At 37.1% G+C, this 22,409-nt stretch overlaps 1 protein-coding gene across 6 annotated transcripts in view; it reads right to left on the reverse strand.

Moving 5' to 3' along the window:
* LOC132149255 (trinucleotide repeat-containing gene 6C protein-like) overlaps positions 1–22,409 on the reverse strand; it is a 68,106-nt gene that overhangs the window by 28,937 nt on the left and 16,760 nt on the right. For all 6 annotated transcript variants that reach the window (XM_059558341.1, XM_059558338.1, XM_059558336.1 and 3 more), the window contains exons 2-3: positions 17,924–18,026; positions 17,373–17,394 (exon numbers count right to left, since the gene is read on the reverse strand). In XM_059558341.1, coding sequence (XP_059414324.1) covers positions 17,373–17,394; positions 17,924–17,986 — 85 coding nt within the window. In that variant the 5' untranslated portion in view covers positions 17,987–18,026. The remainder of the gene's footprint in view (positions 1–17,372; positions 17,395–17,923; positions 18,027–22,409) is intronic.

Here is a 22,409-nt window from a genome sequence, read left to right on the forward strand (position 1 = left end):
ACGACCTATTATGCTTTGCAATAGGGATAGGGAGACTGGATAGGGAGAGTAAATTTAGTAAATAAAATGTTATTTTATGCATTTTAAGCAAGATGAGAAAGGGGGTTACAGTTTTTAGGTGATTATCATTGTCCAACAAGAATTTAGGTTACTTCAATAAAAAAAATAAAAATAAAAAAAGCAGTTAACATGGGAACTCAACAGATGCAACCAGTTCAAGCTACTGGCTGCCAACACCTAACGTAATTTGTGTAAAGTTATATTTAGCTTGCTAGTATGTGTAATTGTTACATGACATTTTTTTAAATCACTCCGGTGAACTACAACCTCCAAAATCCACTACTTCATTCCTATTGTCTGAAAATAAACATACACTATAGATTATGTACTGGAGAGGCCCAATGTGTCACAGCCCTTGCGCTAAATGAAAACATGAATCCTGAGCTAGCGTGAACATGTCCGTTCAATTCCTCGCTTTCTCTGTTCCTCACCCGCATGTCCCTCCCGCCAGTCGTGGGCCCTCGCTCTCTTTCATGCCATGTTTGCAGCACAAACGTTCTCCAGTGGCGCAGTCGCAGTGCTAAGCTGGAATCAGTGACGCCATTTCCCCGTCCTCCTCCGCTTTTCTTGCATCTTAGTCGACTCATTGTAATAACCGATTATGAACGTGTCACAGGGAGCATATGGACTCCTAAGCGCATGGATAATTTCTCTTGATTGCACTGGAAGTACCTGCATACTCGGTCTTTCACACTTTTACTCCAGGGCCGTGAAAAATGACTGCAGTCAGGGCCTTTTGATGAAAGCTATTCTAGAAGTTTCTGTGGAAATAGTCAGCGTCCATCCAATCACAACACAGGACTGGCGAGGGGAGATTTGAGACTGGGGGGGGGGGGGTGCATTGAGCTCTCGAATGGGAGATGAGAAAAAGAGTCTGTGTGTGAGCATCTAAATCCTGAACACAAATCCTCAACCAGTTGTGCAGTTATGAGATTCATATGTCCTGAAACGCTTTAATTACCAACCCATTTTTCTAAGGCTTATTTTACAGCTTTGTTGCTCTGATACACACTCTCATGGGTAAATGCATTAATTCCACTCGCCAGAGCCCTGCTACAGAGACCTGGCCAGGGAAAGAAAAATACTAGGTTCCATACAAGTTAAGATCTAGCAAAAAGTATTTGTGGCATAATGCTGATTACCACAAAATGTACTTTGATAATAATAAAGGAAAGAATTATATACTGCAAACAAATAATATAATAAACTATTAATAATAATAATTAACTTTTATTTTCTATTATTTTTCAATGTTATTTTTGTAAAAAAAAATTACTTTTAATTTGCAAAAAAGCTAGAAATAGTTGGAAACAGCTGTTTATGTAATTTAATGTAAAATCCTGGCACTTACAATGCATGTACACAATAAACAGTAAAACTTCTTATACATGATAATCAATTAGATATAAGACAACTTATACATGAATTGCAGTGATGAATAACTAATTTACAGCCGGCCCTGAATAGTATGAGAATGATTATACTCTTGTAGAAGTTTTGACACCCCTCTTTGTGCAAGTGCACATCGTAAGTGTCTTACGGTTACAAAACAAAAAGAAAAATGGTTGATATACATTACCTTACTGATGCTGGAAAATTATTTTAAATCACCATTGTTTTACAGTACACATCTGCAACAGTTAACAAATGAAAAATCAGACATAAAAGCTTTTTTTCAGTATCCACATTTTATTATTATTATTTTTTTAAAATCAAACATACATTCCTGGGATGTTCTTGGGATGCGGTCTCAACAAAAACTCAGCCACTGTTCTAGAGCAGGAAGAAAAGACTGACAAAGGAAAACGCAAACATCAGCTTATTTTGTAGAGGTTGCATTAGAAATTAAACTTGTCTGTTTGCGAAACGCACACCGAATTCCCAGTGAATTAAGAAGCATTTCATTACAAAGATTAAAAAAAAAAGCGTATTATACATCGGCTCGAGGGAGTATGTGACATCAGATCTCTCTTACTTTCACAAGGACATCTTCATTTACTTACTGATGAGAAATTAAATCCTGCATTAAACGGTCAATTCTTCGACTACACAGGACAGATGAAAGCACTGAAGGTACGAGAATGGTGTAAACCGTCCTGGAAAGGATGAAATTACAGGACCTGAGCCCAATCTAAGTACAGAGGAGACACCATAAATGTAATTACAGCACACTGACTGTGCCTCCAACTACAGACACACACTCCGCACATGCTGCTAAAGAGTAATGATAGGCTTTCCAAGATGAGCTGTGACTCAGAAGTCAGAGGTCAGAAATCGCTGAGTGGGTTTATTTTGATCAATAGCACTTTCCAGTCCTGTTTTCAGACTGTGGTTGAGCTGTGAGACGAGACAAATGCATTGTAATGTGGAGATGTGAATCAGACCTCACAGAGGGAACAGGTTTTTGAGGTCAATATAATTGAACGTCGCTCGCTCTCAATGGCACGTTAGCGGCCTTCGGTGGAGGAGAGTACAGGCAGAGTTTGTACTACCAGATCATTATCTGTCACTCTGACAGACTCGGTTGTAAATGTTTTGCCATGATCTATTTTAAACTGTCCTTGTTTTCTAGAAAATTATATAGAGTTTATAAAACACCGGCAGAAACGAAAGTTAAGCAACTAAAATCATGTACAACTGGTAAGCGTGCGTTTGGAGAAAACAGAAAGTTCTATTCATTCAGTCATTAGAGAGAAAAAAAACACAACATAGTTAAGAACATTTATTAATAAAAGTCATTATAAAACATACAAGTATATAAAAAAATACAAGTTATGATATTATTAATTTGCATGATTTTTGCAGGTCTAGAATTGAAAATTGAAAATTTTCTTTGAAAACTTTGAAAATTATCAAGGTGAGCAAATGACTTAAAATAAGAAATAACATGATTTCTAAATATTTGAGCTTATTTTAATGCTTGTTTTGCCTTAAAATCATTTTAAGTCATCTTGAGGCCCCCTTCGAAGCTTGAAAGGCCCCCTAGTGGGCCCTGGCCCCTAGATGAAAACCACTCATCTAATCACATATTCAAACTTTTATGACTTTTCCAGGCCTGAAAATCACACTTGGACAATTCTCTGATAGCTCCAGCTTTTCCAGGAATGAGGAAACCCCATTCTGTGGCAGGACATTTGCTTTTTTTTTTTTTCTGCTTTTGAAATGTAAAGCAAATAAACAAAAAATTGTTATCAGTCACTCTCACTTAATTCTCACCGTAAATATTAAATATTTTTTTATGTAGGGACTTTTTTTTTTAAATTGGTCTAAATGACAAAGCATTTCGTTTTTTAGTACAGTAAATGAAGGAGTATTTTCTGTTAATGCAGCCCCAGTGTACAGAGGGTATGTGTGCGTGTCCTCTAGAGCCAGACACACGAGCGATTCTCCTTTAGGCGACACTTATTACACAGACACCTTGTGATGCCGTGTCCATCCCCAGGTCCCAGACTATGCTCGTTGCTTTGGAGATACACACCTTGCAGTTATTTTTTTTTCTCTCTGCCTCTCCCAGATCTCATCACAGCAGAGCATCTGTCACTTCCTCACAACACAAACAGAACTCACGCTGCTACAGAACTCACAAAATGTAATAATCTGACAGGTCAAAATACAGGTATGAGTGAGCAAATGTTAAAAGATAATATAGTTTTAAGGGAGGCAGTTTATGTGCAAGTTAGCCAAGGAAATGATGGGTAATGCTCTTCATGATAATTGCTACGTAAGGAGCTATGTAATTTGAAAGGCTATGGGGAAATCACATTTTCTGCTTTGTCAGTGAGAGAAGATGCAATAACCGAACACATCCTTCTGTGTGTTTAGAGAAACAATATAACAAATTATATAATAACTCAATTAGATTTATCAGACTTGAGGCATGATCGGCCGATTTTTTTTTTGAATAATTAAATACTTTACAAATGATAAATGGTACACTACCATTCAAAAGATTGGGGTCAATAAGATGTTTTTAAAGATATTAATAATTTATTAATTAAATGGGTCATATGATGTTGCTGAAAAGAACATTATTTGTGTATTTGGTGTGATGAAAGTTGTTTATGTGGTTTAAGGTTCAAAAAACATTATTTTCCACATACTGTACATTATTGTTTCTCCGTGTGACGGAAATGTTTTGCCCCTTAACATGTTGTGATGCTGTGTGTCCCGGTGCGATGAGACAAAACTAATAAAAACCATTACAAACGAGGCATTTGTTGCATCCAATGGGGACATAATTACTGATTATAATGACTTTATACTGTCTTTTTACCCGTCGCGCCACGTAAACATAAAACCATGTCTGCATTTGTGATCAGAAAAACAACAAACAACAAGCGCTACTCTATACTGCTCAAAATTTTGCATTTGGATCATCAGTTGCAAATTCTTTAGATATGTAAATGTACTACCAGACTGTGAGTCAGAAAAGCTGACATTGTAGTCTTCTCTCCCAGGATCGGGAAACAGTCCTCCATAAAAAGCGCTGATATATATGATATTTGGCTGATATATAACGCCAAAAAATATGGCTAGATTTAGTCACGTCTTAAGCCATCACAAAGTAGCCTATATGAGGAAACTGAGTTTTCCGCTTGGGTGTCAGATATACCACGATACAACTGAATCTTAACAAGTGAGCCATGTAAAATTGGCTTGCGGTCCGCATGTGGTCTTTGTTCTGGCTAGGTCTGCCTTAGCACAAGAGAATAATCTTTTGTTTTACAGTATCAAACCCTAGATGTCAAACAAAATAGCCAGCTCATGGTCAGTGAGTTCAATACCCTGCAGCAGTGAGATTAGCTCTAATACGATCTACACCACCCAGAGTGACGTGCAACCTGACCCTGCCAATGAACACGTTTCAAAGGCTTCATGAATCAGTTGAAGCAATTGCAGGGAAATCACCATAACGCTCGCCTATCATGCTAATCTTATTGTTTTTCATGTTTAACCTTGCAGGAACGAGAAGAGACTGGAGATCTTAATTAGCAGTGTTTAAATATGCAGCTGTATTTAAGTCCTGTGCTTTCTCATGGAGAGATGAAAAGACCCGAATGAGAGGAAGACTGGGAGCTGCTCTACATGAAAACTGGAGCGACTGGGGACGTACCTCATGGGACGAGCACAGAGCAGACAGAAATCCTTACCATAGTCACCCTCAATTAACTGCACTTCACATGAACACCCCCCTCCCCCTCAGCACATGCACTAAGAGCAGACTGATGTATCACTGTCACTGTACAAAAGCATTAATATCGCCTGAATCAATTGAATCGTTCAAAAATCATTCTTTTCCATTGACAATAAGGTTCAATATGTTCAGTTATGCAACTTTATATTTACTAGCATGATAACAGCACAGATGATTTCAAAATGTTGTTGTGGTTTCAGCGAAAAACACTTTGTATTGCACACTAGCAAACTAAAGCAATTCTCAAAGTACTTTTCCTACAACTTTCCTTTTCATCTCTCTAAACTGGAACAATGGGAAGGTCCAATTCATTTTAGTGACATTGTTTATTCAGATTAATTAGTTAATTTTTAATGAATTGGTTCACAAAAAAATTGAGTCATTACAATCCATAGGGACTTCTGAAACTGAAAAACTTTTTTTTATTAAATAACAGGAGCAATAGTGAACAATAGTGTGCAAACTTTTTTTCCTACCTCATGACATGGTTGTCAGCATTAAAAGGTATAACTGCTGATTTTTGCAGTGCAAATTTAGTTTGAGATGAAAATAACAGTAGGCTACGTTTTCGCCAGTTATTTTATCTATTTTATCTAGTTTATTTGATGTTTTTCTTACAGATTTCTGCTCATTCGAAATCGAATACAGATGAATTAAAACTGTATTATGCTACATTTGTTTGAATGCATTATTGACAATTGTGTGTGAAGTGTTGTAGTACTTGTTTAAATCATCCTTTCAGCTGAAAATATCTTTACCTAGAAGGAACAAACATGTCCATTGCCGTCATCATAGACTTCACATTCTTTCTGATTTGAGTGATCCTTCTCTATTAAGCTAGCTAAATAGGTTTAATAGAGTGAATTCTTGATAAATATGCAGTTATATTACAGTTAGTTGGCATGAACGGCACTCTCGATGGAACGGTGATGGAGCGCTCATGCTCTGACTTTAAAAAAATCCACTCCAGTCAAAATCACACAGCTCCACTCCACGCTCCGCACACCTCACGTTTTAGCCCTGATTTCCATCCACTTACATTATAAGACTGTTAGACTGTATCGGTTTTAGCTTAAAATCTCTGTTTGTGTTCTGCTGAAGAAACAAGCACCTACATTTTGGAGGCCCTCTGGGTAAGCAGATAAACATCAAATTTTCATTTCTGGGTAACTATCAATTTAATAACTCCTGTAACAATAAATAAAGTGCCACATTTTATTTGCTTTGCTTCAATGGATGAACAACTTTTTAAAAACAAAGAAGGAAGAACTCTCAGAAAACATACAAATAAAGAAAATTGTAGATGTTCAATTACTATGTGGAGCACTGGGATTGCTAGATGAGGGTTTAATTAACTCATTTATGTGAAATACACAAATGCAACCAAACCATTTTTCACTTGTTTTGCCTGCAGCTCGTAATTAGTATTTGTAATTAGCAATTGCACACATTCAGACTGATTTCGCCAGCATGGGTCACACATCTTTATTCAGCAATCATGCATTAAATTGAAGTGGCAGTAAAGACATTTATAATGTTACAAAATGTTATTTTTATTTCAAATGAATGCAAAGAATCCTTAAAATTCTATCACAGTTTCCACAAAATCAGCATATTATAATGGTTTCTAAAGGATCTTGACACTGAAGACTGGAGTAATGGCTGCTGAAATTGGGCAATGGTAATGGCAGCATTGTTATCAAAGGAATAATTAACATTTTAAAATATATTAAAATAGAAAACCGTTATTTTAAATTGTAGTAATATTCCACAATATAACTTTTTTTTACTGTATATTTGATCAAATAAACAAAAGCATTTATTTTATTTGTTATTCTTTTTTTCTTTCGTGCCAGAAAAATACTGTTCTAACTTTCTTTGACAGTTATAATAATGAATAAATATTTTCCTTTAAATGGGTGAAATGTAGTTGGTTAAAAACAAAAAGCATTTAGTAACTTAAGAGTATCTAGCTACTTCATAAAGAGGTTCATAAAGGCTGTAGTTTCAATACTTCAAATTATGATTAGCTTTGTCTCAAAGTAACTTTCCCAACATTGCATCATAGCAATGAGGCCACTAATTTCACTAAGGAATCTGCTATCTCTGGACTGAGGACACGTCTTAAACCAAAGCAATTTGCACAAGCCTCTAATCTAGGATGAAGCACCACTAACTGCTAAACACTGAGGAACCGCACAGTAACCGACCGCGTCTTACACACTGGAATTAGTGAAGAAGAGCAGGTACAGCCTGTGGAGCAGATACTGGAGCTCAGCTCACTTGACCTGTGCTACCGGTACATATGTGTCTGCGTTCTTTCACTCCACATTCCACCAAACTGTTTGACATTCAGAGAGGAACATTATGAATACAGACAGCTCTATTATAAGCCATTCTGTGCTTTCCCCACCATCCCTTTGTTCTACTATTACTGCTATAGTGGGTCTTCCACACAGAAAGTGATCAGCCACACTTTGAAACTCACACTCAAGGACAGCATGCTTATAAGAAGAGTCATTTTTAAAGGGAGATCAAGCTTGTGCGAACACACACACACGGCAGGAAAAAAGACAAGATGGCGGAAGGCTGCACTGCCTGAGGCAGGCTATAAATACTGACCCAGTCAGAGAACGTCTCGGTCTCTCCACACACACAGACACACACACACACACCACATCCAGGATTCAAACACATACAGACACACACATAAACACACACTCCAAATCAGAAAACCACTAAAACCACTTTCGACCAGGAACAGTAGCATCAGTCTCACACTGAGTCCTAACCAGTCACAATATGATTAAATAATAGCAGCATGTGATACAATGTTCTCGCTTGGTTTCCATTTCTGTCCTGTCACACTTGGTAGCCCAGCCCACAGTCAAATCTCACTGGCCTAAAACCCAGTTCTACAAAGCTGTTTACTAAACAACAAATGTTCAATACTTTTTACACAGTGCTAAGTTAAACTGACATTTGACAAAAAAGACATGCACCTGAAGATACAATTACATTTTGATGGAAAGACTAAACAAAAAGGCCTAAATTTGTCTGGTTAGCTGCTTGATCCGCGACTCTCCTTGTAGTAATTGTAGTAAAAGTACATTTTCAATCAAATAAATGTAATGAGGCAGAGTAAACTATGCTATCCATTCACGCACACATGCATGCAACAGTGCAAACACCTAAATAAAAGAAAGCAGGAAGGCATCAGCAAATTGGTGAAGATTTGCATCACCATTTGTGGGATGTTGTAAAAATAGTTACCTTTGTACAAATTCTACCACAGTGTCTTTGGTGCTCTATGCAAATCAGCGGAGCTTCTTTTTAGAGTCTGATGCTTCTCAGAGAAACCCTGACTCTCCTGCGACGCTGCTGACTAACAACGCATGTGAACGTCTGCTGTTACAGAGAAGACTTTGTTGAAAAGTTGAAATGACAGTTTACAGGACATTTACATGCTCAGCACGTGTGTTTATTTGATTTGCACAAAAGAAAAAACACACAATCAAAAACCCTTTCTATGAGAAACCAAACATGAAGAGGGGGTCCAAGCAAACCACAGAAAACTGTGTGTCATACAGGTGATGTTCAAATTTGACAGAATTAAAGAGCATGGTAGTTTTACTACCGATGAAAATAGATGGATTTATAATACACGCCATTTCCTATCTCTGGGATCCTTTGTAAAGGTCTCATTTGGGGATCTTTGCCTTATAGAATCGAATCAAAGAGTGAAAGTCTAAGAAACCGAGAAGCCCATTTCATCCCACTGACTCCATAAGGGCATCTCAGTGAAATAAAGCTTCATTATTAGACTGCAGTTTACCAAATAATGCAAAGTGTTTGTGTAAATGAGAAAAGGATACGTAATCTGTTACTAAAGCAGTGAAAAACTCTAAGAGGATGCTGAAATATTAACATAATACACCTATATCAGATACAGATAAACAAGATCATGTTACTACATAACAACAAATAAATGTCAAATCAAATATTTTCATATCAGGTTTTGAGAACATATTACACCATCCAAAGCCATTTGATTCAGAGACTTGATTCAAGTAGTTACCACTGAAGCAACGTCCATAAAATATAAGCTCAATGCTTTCAATCGTAAGGTGCACTTGTTCCTGTTCGTGTCGTCAATCTAGCGAACTGCGTGTCTTTCAAGTCTGAGGAGGAGGGACCTGGTGAAAAAAACCCTCTCCAATATTTTGAATTTGGGCTGCAATACCTAGTTCAACCACTCGGTGTCAATCCTACATACAGAACCTTTAAATATATTACAAATAAGATGAATCACAATGCCTCTGCAATAACAGAAAGGCACAAGACTGTTTCAAATGGGACGCCAGCTATAGCACCAGCCTCCTGCCAGGGGAGGATTTTAGTGACAAAGTGAATTTCTAAAACGCAAGCTCAGATCTTGAAAAGCATCATCCAAAAGGCATGCTTCACTAGGCCATGAGTCATCCTTCTGCTCACTGCCCTGCATGCACACAGTGGGTAGTGCCTGGCCTTTCAGATGGGCTGTCTGTGCAGCAGCCTGTATTCTGCCCATACAGTGGATGCCAAGGTCTCAGGGGATCAAACTACTAATAACGAATGGAGGAAATCAAGGACGGACAGCCAGAATGAGTCATTAGCAGTAATTAACGATGGCCTAACTTGGCAAATATGGCATAGGAAAGTGCTGTAATGAGCAGGTCCTTAAAGCAGAGCAGGTGTTAACTGACAAACAACCTGTGTTGATGTTCAGCGTGACGTAGGCCTGCTGGGTAATGGACCCCTCTAGAACTGCCCCTGATTGCCTGATTATATTATATTAGCATCCACATCAATGGACAACAAAGTTTTTCTGTTGACACGCTGGAGGTATGTTGTCTGCCACTTAAATAAGGTGGATTCGTATTGGCTGTCAGTGTTTTAATCTTACAAAAAAAAGATTCTAAAGTTATACCAACTATATTGTTCCTCTGTGTCACATTATTAATAAAACTTTACAGTTATCATATACCAGTGTGAACAGGCTGCAGTACAAACAAGGATGTCTGAACAATAAAAAGAGTTGCTGCTAATGCTTTCCTGAGGTTTAGAAGGGAGTCAAAAATCAATAAAACTGCAATACAATACAATGCCATTTAAACAGTGGCACAGCAGTCTCAGCTAAATATTGTGAAGAATAACTGACTAAATATAGGTATATAAAAAAACATATAAGATATTTTGCAACCCTCAATAACAACCAGATATTGTTTCTCAGTATGCAAGTTATCAATAGACCCCATGATCCAAGTGTTGTTAACACCATGCCCTACTAGTTGGAAGAACATATTTCATTTAGCATTGACCATGAAACCCATGTGTAAAAATGTTAATGGCTCTACTGAAAAGTACAATATAGACAGACTAGACTGAGGCTGAGCTGGTTTCTTGCTACTGCACGACTCTAATAAAACTCTTTTTAGAACATTTCAAGATTTGATGACATGCAGAGTGCAAACCTTCATAAATCCAGCAAGTAGTATACACAAACCACTATTTCCCAAGTAAACAGCACCCACTCAATCACATTCATCAAATTACAATGCAAATGTAAAAAGAAATTAAAAATCAATACTTTTCAGTGCATCACAAAATCATAATTGGATTCAAACTGAAACTGTCCTGTCAAGTTGGTCAGACCACATTATACATTTGTGCTTTAGTTTAGACAACCAGTTTCTTTATTACTGCAAAGTAGGGCACATATTATGCTTAAGACAATCAAAAGTATAAAATAAGTGTGCAAGACAAAATACCTGTGGCTGAAGTGAAAAAAATGGTGCCTGAACTGAAGTGAAAAAAAGGAGCAGATAAAAAGCTGAAAAATCTGGTTTAGCACATCAAAAACCAGCAGCAAACCTGATTAGTCCATGAGGTGTGTATGAGATTGAGATAAGACAAGACAATGAGTTAGAAAGTGAAAGAGAAAGAAATAGCTTGGGAGAAAAGGGAGAGGTGAAGGGGGTGGTTGTTTTTTTTTCAGTTGCCTGAATATCTGCCGAGGCCTTTGAGTTTCTCTGTGGCCAAAACCAAGAGACTTGAGCTGACAGGAAACTTAAGCAGGTTCTCACTCTTTATTTCACACAGCTCCATCACACTCTTCTTCCACTGACACAGACACCTACGGCAGTTTTACATCAAACCTTTTCTTCTGTTACTTCTCTGTTCATTCCACAAAAATACGTCAGTTTGGCAAGAGCACCTCCCTGTGAATTTCTCCAGGTTGTTTGTGTGCATGTGCCCCTGTGTGGGGCCTCCTGGGCCTCTCTTGAAAAGAAAATGACGGCTCTGCACTCATCTAGTGCTCACTATGTATCGAAGAAAAATGCTGCTTCCTCCAGGAGTCTCTCCAAAGCTTCAAGCCTCAAAGCTTACCTTCACCTTTCCCTAATAATACAAACACTCTTTAGGTGACATCCTACCGAATGTAAAACATCCATCTAACACTCAGAGAGCAGCGCATATTCAGTATAGTTTTTATTAGGAGGAGGCATGGTCAAAATGGTCAACTAGTAGGCAATAAGTGAGGTCAACTACTTTTTTTGTCTTTTTATGTTGCTTTAATGTTTTTAGTGGCAATGCTTTAACAGAATTTGCAGTGCAGAGCAAGCTATAGCCTAAATCACAATTTGCTATATAAGCTATAGTGTTTGTGCATTTATACTAACTTCACAGACCACGCTTGAGCAAGCTAAAAGACTAAAAGAAGTTGTGTTGAGCCTTCAAACTTCATAGCTTTAACAAATTTCACGACAATAATTATCAGTCTTCAAATCACCTTAACACGTAGGTCTCTGCATTTATAATGACTGATGACTCTGGTTGCATAATTCAGTCATTATGTTTGCTGAATACCTGTCAGTTACCCCACTGTACAATTGAGATTAGCATCTATACATCTTAAAAACAACATATCTGGCATCTGATAGACATGCTCTTAACAAGTCTAGATAAACAGAAATTCCTGAAAAGGGATAGTTAATCCTAAAATTAAAATTTTGTCAATATTTTAAATTGACATTTTGAAGAATGTTGTAAACCAAGTTATTTCCATTGTATGTACAATTTTTTTTGACATTTCTCAAAATATCTTTTATGTTCTACAGAAGTAGAAAAAAAAGGTCATACAGATCTGAAACCCTAAACTCCATTAAAGAGTAAATGATGACAGAATATTCATTTTTTGGGTGCACTATCCCTTTAAGATCAACTAATTGTTCAAACAGTCCACTAACTTCCATAAATCCAACTTTAAATCAACAAAACCCATAATAACAAGGAACATCATTTGGCAGAGCTCTCCGATAACTCACTGTGTCTATTTGTTTGGATCACATTTGTCAGATCACAAAGACAATATCTTGTGTTTAGAAGTAGGGCTGGGACAACGCGTCGAGGTCATCGATGACGTCGACGCAAAAAATACGTCGGCGCAAAATATGCGCATCGATTCGTCGACCTGTTTTTATTTCTCTAAAAAACGTTTGCAAAACGTTTACCTTATGTGCGCTGAATATACGCGATGGCCGGATCAACATTCTGTCCAACGTTATATAACCAATCCAGGGGTTTTTCTGCATTGATCTTTTTTTTTGGCGGCTGTCAAAGCCTTATTTGATCGGTGAGTGACAGTGACAGGGTGCGTACGAGAGAGAGCCCCGGCTGCGCGCGCACTCACAGTCTTCAAACAACACGAGCGCTTCTTGCTCTCTCTCTCCCTCTTTCTCTCGCTCCATCGTGCATATTGACCAAAATCATTAAACACGATAGAAAAAGGGCGAAACACCAAAGTTTCACGCGCGCTCGCGCACTCGCACTCTTCAAACTTCACGAGAGCTGTCTTGCTCTCTCTCTCTCTCTCTCTCTCTCTCTCTCCCTCCCTCCCTCGTGCATGTTAACCAAAATCATTAGAAACGATAGACAGCCATGACAGGCTGCTGGCTCCCACTGTTAATTTGTTTTTTTTGTTTTTTTTGGAAAAGCACTCTCTGTATTAGCTTAAAGCCCTCAAGTTTACATTTACATACTGTATTCTTTCAATTGCTCTAAACAAGTATTTTGGGTGACCTTTTTATTGAATGCTAGACATCAAGTTGTTGTTATTTTCATCTGAAAGAACTTCTTTTTTCAGTAAGCTAGGCCCTATGTGTTCAGTAAGCTTGTTTCAGTAAGCTATGTGTTTTCAAGGTCTTTTATTTTGTAATTTTAAGAGCAATAAAGATATATTGCAATGTTAAGGAATTCATGTTTTTTTCATTAAGATATGTAAATCAACATGTATAAATTGTTAGTAGTCAATTAATGGGGAGATCAAAATCAAATCGGTCTGAAAAAATTAATCGTTAGTTTAATCGATGCATCGAAAAAATAATCGCTAGATTAATCGTTTAATGGGCTTCTTCGGGTCAAAAAAGACCGAAACCATGTACGTTTTAAATTGTTTAATTTTTTTGCTTCATCGGAGGGGGATGAAACTTGGTGACTTTTGTTGTATTACCTATGTGAACACACAAAAAAATCAAGGAGATGATTCTGATATGTTAAAGGGTCGTAAAAAAAAAAGTCACACTTAGCTTCCTACGGGTCAAAAATGACCCACATAGGAAATGAATGGGAAATACAAGAAAATAGGAAAACTCAGAGAAACTTTTGGTGGTACTAACTACAGATCAGCCACTGTGCAGAAAAAAAGTGTACAGCAATGAAGGGGTGACACTCTAAAACATCAAGAGTGCAAATAAGACACCCTCCCCCCCACACACACACACCCACACACACAAACACACACACACACACAGAGAAATTAACTGGTAAGACTGAAACAGCAAATTTTGCTATATTTTACTATATAATCATAATAACTCCAAAACTATAGCAAGGAGAGTCAAAAGGTAGGTATCGTTTGAAAGAACTCTTTTTAAATTTTTCAAAAATATAAATTAGATTACATTTAGACATTGTCCTGCAGAGAAATTGCGGATAAAAGACAAAATATATATATAATTTGTATTATGATTTTGCATATCTTTCTTATTTGTCATGGAATAACTCAGGAAGGAAATAAGGTAGGAGGAAAATTCTTTTTTAGTGAAGTCCCCCTACATGTTAGCTGCATCTGGATAAAAAATAATAATAATTTGGATAAAGGAATCAAAAGTTACAGCATTTGGAACAGAGATAGCCTTTTTGTACAGTCTTTGACGCCCCCTCATGGGCAATTGTTTCTCCATGAAGAATATCTAGTCATAAAAGCAATAGATTATGTTAATTTTAGGCTCATTGTAATTGTAATAATATGCTGTAAAAAATGAAGTGCCATTTTCAATGATCTGTGAATGTTTCATGAGCTGTATGATGTTTTTGACACATTGCAGTACATTATTTTATAGATTATGAAAAAAAAAGAAATTGTATTTATCACCAAATAACTCAGCAATACTTAAGATTTTTTCAAAGTGGATACATTCACTGTAAAGGTCATACCCTAAGCTTTCAAATGACATCAACTTTGTGTTAATCAAGGCAATATTTTTGAAAAATATGGTAATGAATATTTTCGCAGCTAGGTGGCGCCTGCTGGCGGTACACTCGGTTTTAGAGGGATTACTCAGCACTCGTTAAGAGTTAATAAATGTGATTAGATGCATTAAAAAGCTGAGATCCTAAGCTTTAAAATGATATATAGATTGTGTTGTTCCATTCAGTGGTTGCTTAGTAATTCGATTTTTTTTCTTTCCAAATGGGAATAAAAAAAATAAATAAAAAAAAAGCTATGGCAGCCTATAGGCGGTTACAGGACATTACACACATTTATTATATTTTAAAGCCACTGGATGGCGCTCTTCTCACTTGAATTTTTTTTTATTTTAGGCCTGCACTCTATTTTGATGTGCAATGGTGCATTTATTGAAAAAAAATTAAAATTAAAATAAAATAAAAATATATATATTAATTCTAATGGAAAAAATTGCTCATAAAAAATATATAATTAATGCAAAGTATCATAAAAATCTTTAAAAATTCTAAATAATATACAAAAAATATTATTGAACAAAAATATATTTGATTGGTTTTCCTGGGAAAAAAAAAGTTACATTTTTAAGGCTTCGGTCTTTTTTGACCCGGAGGAAGCTAAGTGTAACCCATTTACGAAGAAGCCCAGAGGGTTAAAAAATAATCGTTTATCCCAGCCCTATTTAGAAGGCTTAGATATATAAAGGTCAACATTGCTCCAGGAGGGTTACGCTACACTATCACCATCGACAAATCCTTTTCCACAAACAAGCACTTTGATCTATCTTACTTTTCATTACGCAGAAGAAATCTAGCACACGTCGAGCCACCCAGCAAATTCAAGAACAGGCAGAAGGAAGAGACATATCTTTATCAGCTGAAGATAATGTGTGCTTAGGAACCGTGGCCCAAGAGAGGATAAAGAAAGATGTGAAAAAGCAAAACCAGATTAGATCTGATTAGCAGAACTCTGCAAATGCCCCTAGTAAACGCCGATGAAAGAAATGAAAGATTCTCAGCGTTGACTCACGCAGTGATAAAGAAATTTGGGGGATGAAAGTGTGAAAGAAGGACAGAGACGACTCAGTTCCCTGGAGTATTTTGCAATGGAAAGTCCCTGTGAGCACTAAACCAGAATTTCTTCCTGCATCAAGTCTGATGTTTGAGAGTTCCAGCATTAGCAGACGCTCTAATGAGATTTATGACTGTCTATCCCTCACATGACATAAGCCCCTCTCCCATCTGCCCCACGACAGCCCTCAGAAAGCCCTTTATGCTGTCTTAAATTTACTGCCTCATACCTCACCTCTTTCAAATATGGGTTCATAACCTGTCCTATGAGGCGAGGAGTGCTGAACCATACACGTCAGCACATACTTTCCTCTCTTGTTCCCGCGGTCTCTCTTCCAGTGCTGTCACTCTCACTTCTCCTTTAATTTGGATCATGTCTTAGACATGCTGTTTAACAATGATTTAACCGAGACTAACCCACGACTGATACAATTGAATTATTGAGTGTTTCTTCAACTACAAGAACTTATTTCATAGTGGTTCTTTTTTTCTTTTTCTTTTTGTAAAACTTTTCTCCGTTTAACTGTCTACTTTGCAAATGCTTTCAATGTATAGATTTTATAGTTTTATAATTGTCCCAGACTTTATATATATATATATGTATATATATATAAAAAAAAAATATTAAGGTTAAACCTAGAGACATATATAGACATTTTAATATTTACGGTGTAAAAATCATTTAATTCTTTATACAAACTACGACTATACTTTGGTTGTAAATCATAATAATAAAAAGTTGAAAAACATAAGTGTAAATATTTTAAGAAATGATTTAATTGTGTGCATTCAGGATGAAGAAAAAGAGTTATGAAATCAAACCATTTTAAATCGGGATTTTCGCTTAAAATATTTAAAAAAAGTTATTTCCACCGCAGAATTCTTATCGAACACAACTCATAATCTGGGGTATGAATGCAATGACGAAATGTTTAGATTGCTATTGAACACTATTATTAGTTAGTGTGAATTTAATAACACTTTTATAATTTTGGCAGTTTTCCATAAAAATAACAATAATAATACTAATAAAAACTGTGAACAATGTATGCAAAATATTTTATATGCAGCATCACGACTGTGAAGAAGTCGTTACAAATAAGTAACATTACATCAAGGAATATAATCCTGATTTACTGCAGGGCCAGTTACAACTGCTCAATATCCAACAGCAGTTAGCAAACATGTCCGACTGGTCTCTACCAACTGTTACACTGTCTTGTGCCAATTCATTCGGATCGCCCACATACAGTAAATAACTGCACAAACCCTGATCAAATGTACTCTTTTCACCTTCTCTAAACTCACATTATAAAGATGCACTAGCCAGTTAGCATTTTATATTTCTGGAGCACAATCTGCCACTCTAGTGGTGTTTGAGAAGATGCATATGGTACAAACATATGTATATGGAGAAGATCTTAAAAGAAATGTTTACTTCATGCTTTAGGGCAGCATTGCAAAGAAAATCATAACTGACCTTTGGTTTTCTGTTCAGCAGCCTGTAAGGAAAGAACAAAGGTGGACACAAATGAACACTTACACAGGTCCAGCGTACAAAAGCTTCATAAAGAAATGAGTAGAAATGACTAGAGGACCATAAATCTCAGAAAACATTTGATCGATTATAATAGATTGATTAACTATTTCAGTATTATGCTAAATAGAGATCTAGAAGAATATGTGGTGCTAAATCAACCCAAAGAGCAGCAGGATGTGGCCTGTGCAACCTCGGTGAAAGTTGCACTATTTAAAGCAAGATGAGAACACTGGCTTTGTAACTCCATGACGAGGTCTAAGAAATGAGCACTAGAATAACTGTCTGTGTTTGAACAGAGCTTCAAAGACAGATGCTTAACAGATGGTTGTGAGCTCTAGGTGTCCCGTTTGGTACCTGAGGTTTACATTAGTGAAGATGTTTCAGAAGCTTATGACAGACTCCGTAAGGTGTCCGCTAAGTGGCTTTTATAAGAAGGATGCAAAGCAAAAGATTCTATGTGAAACCTTGTGGGTTACAGGAAATAAACTGACCTTTTTCTGAGCAGCTTCTTTCTTTTTCTTTTCCTCTTGCTTTTTCTTTTTCTTTTCTTCCATCAAATGGTTCTCCTCTTGTGTGACGTGTGTTGTGCCAAGGCTGTGGAAAATAGATCAGCTGTGTTATCTAGTCCCAATCTTTAAAACAAATACAGACAATTGATAGAGTAACTCTAAAACACATTTGTTTGAATACTCAATTCTGATTGGCTGGCAGGTATGCATTAAAACCGTTTAATGCACAGGTAGTTCCAAGTCCGTTTAATCACCGTTCCACATTAATGTGCTGCTTTCAGTATTGACACACATAAACACATCACTCACATCGAGAGAGAGGGAGATCAGAGATCGCAATGCACAGACACACAAACATCCAGAAGCACAGAAACGCTTTATTAATAAAATAGTTTCAATACTGGATCGCTACATATTTCTCAGCAACGAGGAGGTAAAAATCACTGTTTTAAGTAACTAGCAGAGCTTCATCGTTTGTAGAGAGAGATGCACAGATGCAGGTAACTCGCACACACAACTGTCATCTCTCTCTCTCTCAATCGGTTGATCAGTAATTCCAACAAATGATGCAATTCATTTATTCAAATAAATGTGGTCTTACCGCACAATTTTACCTTCCGATCAAATACTGCACTGCAAACATCTTTAACAATTTTAACTTGTCAGTGCTGGCAGGATGATGCATGGCTAGCTGTGCATTATACGATTTTAAAGGTCCCATTCTTCGTGATCCCATGTTTTAAACTTTAGTTAGTGTGTAATGTTGTTGTTAGAGTATAAATAATATCTGTAAAATTCAAAAGCTCAAAGTTCAATGCCTAGCGAGATATTTTATTTAACAGAATTCGCCTACATCGAACGACCCGTTTGGACTACATCCCTCTAGTTCCTGCAGTAATGATGTCACTAAAACAGTTTTTTGACTAACCTCCACCCACATGAATACACAAAAAGGGGGCGTGGTCTTGTTGCGCTCCGACGGAGAAGAGGAAGAGCTGCGTTTGTGTTTGGCGCCATGTCGTCGAAACGCTGTTATTTTCATCTTGGCATCCAATCACCTTTGTTTGGGCTTCCCAGGGACGCTGTACTTGGAGATCAATGGTTACAATTTTTGTTTAACTCGGTTCCCAAAAATTATAATCCACATGTAAAACTATGTGCAGCACATTTTGCTGAGGACAACTTCCTCAATCTCAATCAGTTTAATGCCGGATTCGCACAAAGATTATTCCTGAAAGATGGAGCAGTTCCCTCTTTGTCTGGAGAAGGCGTTGTTTATGGACCACAACTGGTAAGTGTATTTTATTATTTAAGTTGGTGCGTTTAACGGTTTCTGTAACTTATTACACAAAGGGCAACACTGTTTAGCTTTGTTAACTAGATGTTAGGGCTGTGCAAAAAAATCGAATGCGATTTTCATGCGCATTTCGTCAGTAAAAACACTCCTGTGATTATAAGTACATCTCCAGCACATGCTCCTGCACTCTTGCTTCTCAAAACTAGCCCAATCGTGTTTCCAGGAGGGCAGCGTGCCCTAAACTGATGTCGAATCTCAACACAGGAACCGCTGGCCCAATCAGAACTTGTTACGTATTTCTGAAGGAGGGACTTTATAGAACAAGGAAGTCATCAGCCCGTTTTTATGAGTGTGAAAACAGCGGCATACAGATAAGTGAATTGTGTGAAAAATACTGTGTTTTTTTAAACGTGAAACATGAACACATGTTATATTGCACACTGTAAACACAATCAAAACTTCAAAAAAGCGCGAAAAACGGGACCTTTAATGCACTCCACGGTGTGCATTTCTTATTGTGCTCTACTCATAATAAATAATTTTAGGATGTTTAGCAAAAAATATGTTTTCTAATTCATATGACATCACATTACCACCCATCAAACCAAGGACAGTTCAAGGAAATCACCAAACGAATCAGAATAAAATCTAATAGATAACCAAATTCTTATAAATATAGCAAAATACATAGAAATAATTAAATATAACATAAAATATACAGAAAACATACAGTAAACACTGATAACATGTCAGATTGCCCAAATGAAACTGGCATTACTCCAGACTTCAGTTACACATGAACATTCTACTAACATTTAAAAAAAAAAAAAAAAAAAAAAAAAAAAAAAAACAATTTGCTCCTTAAAATGTTTTTAAAATATGTATGTCTTTGATGAATATAGGACTTTATCATAGTGAATATAGCAGTTTAAAATACAAACATTTGCAATATTCTAAATGTCACTTTCAACCAGTTTAATGCATCCTTGCTGAATAAAAGTAAATGTGTATTAAAGGGATAGTTCACTTTCAAATAAAATTTTGATATGTTTTAGCTTACCTCAAGGACATCCAAGATGTAGGTTTCTTTGTTTCCTCAGTATTTCCCATTTTGATATTTTTAGGTCCAACCGTTCTTGTCTGTGACTCACATAATGGATGTCTATGGTCATCACCTCAAAGAGCATGCAAAGAGGAGTCAAAATTAAACAATTCCCCATCGTAAGTACACATTGATGACCTACTACAAGAAACGAGCGGTTTGTGTAAGAAAACGAACAGTATTTATATATTTTTTACCTTTTGTACACAACCACGTCCAACTGATCTGAGTTCGCGAGTGCTTCCTGATATGACGTGCGTGCGCGCTCTGGCTTTAGTCTGCGCAAGCGCGGAAAGCGCCGGATGTGATGTCTCGCGCATGCACATCACTCATTGTTTACCACACGCTACGCTTTCAATCTGCACTGTCTGAAATATAATGCAGTAATTGTAATAAATTAATGTTTATAATGCACCCTATAATCGTTGCGTTTATAATAAAAATACAACACATTACTCACTCTATTGACAGCGTGCCATTGGGTCCCTCTGGCATTGGACGTCGCCTCCAGTTTATATGTGGCAAACTAAACACAACGTGCAAAACGCTGCGTCTCAACAGCGGAGAAAAATCAGGATCTTCAGTCAGGCAGGCGTGTGATGTGATACTGTCAATGTCCTCTCGTCATCTTGTAGTTGTTCCATTCGTGACATATGCTCTCTACTTCTGTTGGCATCTCACAACACTTGCTACTAAAACACCACCAATTTTGAAGAGATCTCTGTCTCTGAGGCTTGAAGACGTGCTGCTGCAGCGGATCGCTCCTGAGTACTTGGTCTGTGTATTCTGTTTCAAATAAATATGGTTGTGAAAAAAATTCAACGTTGTCTATGGATATATTGAAATCGTCTTCCATTGCAATTTCCTGTACGTCTAAATATGTTTAGATCTTCACAGTGAAAGGTAATACTTCCGAAATCTGTGTAAACCATAGGCAGTAAGTGTAAACAATGAGTGATGTACACACGCGAGAGATCGCTTCCGGCGCTTTCCGCGCTTGCGCAGACTAAAGCCAGAGCGCGCGCGCACGTCACATCGGGAACCACTCGCGAACTCAGATCAGTTGGACGTGGTTGTGTACAAGAGGTAAAAACGATATTAATACTGTTCCTTTTCTTACACAATCCGCTCGTTTCGTGTCTTAGGTCATCAATGTGTACTTATGATGGGGAATTGTTTAATTTTGACTCCTCTTTGCATGCTCTTTGAGGTGGTGACCATAGACATCCATTATGTGAGTCACAGACAAGAACGGTTGGACCTAAAAATATCAAAATGGGAAATACTGAGGAAACAGAGAAACCTACATCTTGAATGTCCTTGAGGTAAGCTAAAACATACCAAAATTTAATTTGAAAATGAACTATCCCTTTAACATAAAAAAAATTAATAACACCAAACTTTGAAACAATAGTGCAAGTAGTGTTGCACGGTGCACCGATACTTCAAAAGTATCGCGATTCTCGGAAATTAAAAACGTCACGATTCCTAAATTTATTAGTATCGATACTTCAAAGAATGACTGCGTTCCAGATTTGTAAGAGACGTATTTTATGTTGGTGTGTGCAACACGCAAGCAAAAAAGCACTACAGCGAGATGGCTGCATTAGTGGCTTTACTAAACTGATTTGGCTTTACTAAAATGTGTGCATAATCGCATTAAATAGTTTAAATAATTTGTTCAGATGAACAAAGCACGTGGTTTTCTTGCAAAATTAACATTTTAATTGTTTGGTCAGACAGTTCATATATAATATTCACATTAATCGGGGATTAAACGTGGAGTTCTGTTCTGTATGCTAAATATGAAAATGAGCGTATCTCCACAGCACCTATAACTGCGCTTTGTATCTGCTGATTGCTGATCGAGATTTACATGCTTGGCTCACTGACCCTGTATACTCATTCATTTCGTTCATAAACGAGATGTATCAGTTCATTAAACTCATTCACGAATGAGAAGATCTCTCGATCTCGTTCAGTGAAGGGCGGATTCGTTCACTACATTCAACAAATCACATGCTCCGTCACATCTTGAGTAACGCCGCCTTCACACTGGCAGTTGAAAT

Source organism: Carassius carassius, chromosome 9 (genome assembly GCF_963082965.1).
Source record: "Carassius carassius chromosome 9, fCarCar2.1, whole genome shotgun sequence".
Lineage (NCBI taxonomy): Eukaryota > Metazoa > Chordata > Actinopteri > Cypriniformes > Cyprinidae > Carassius > Carassius carassius.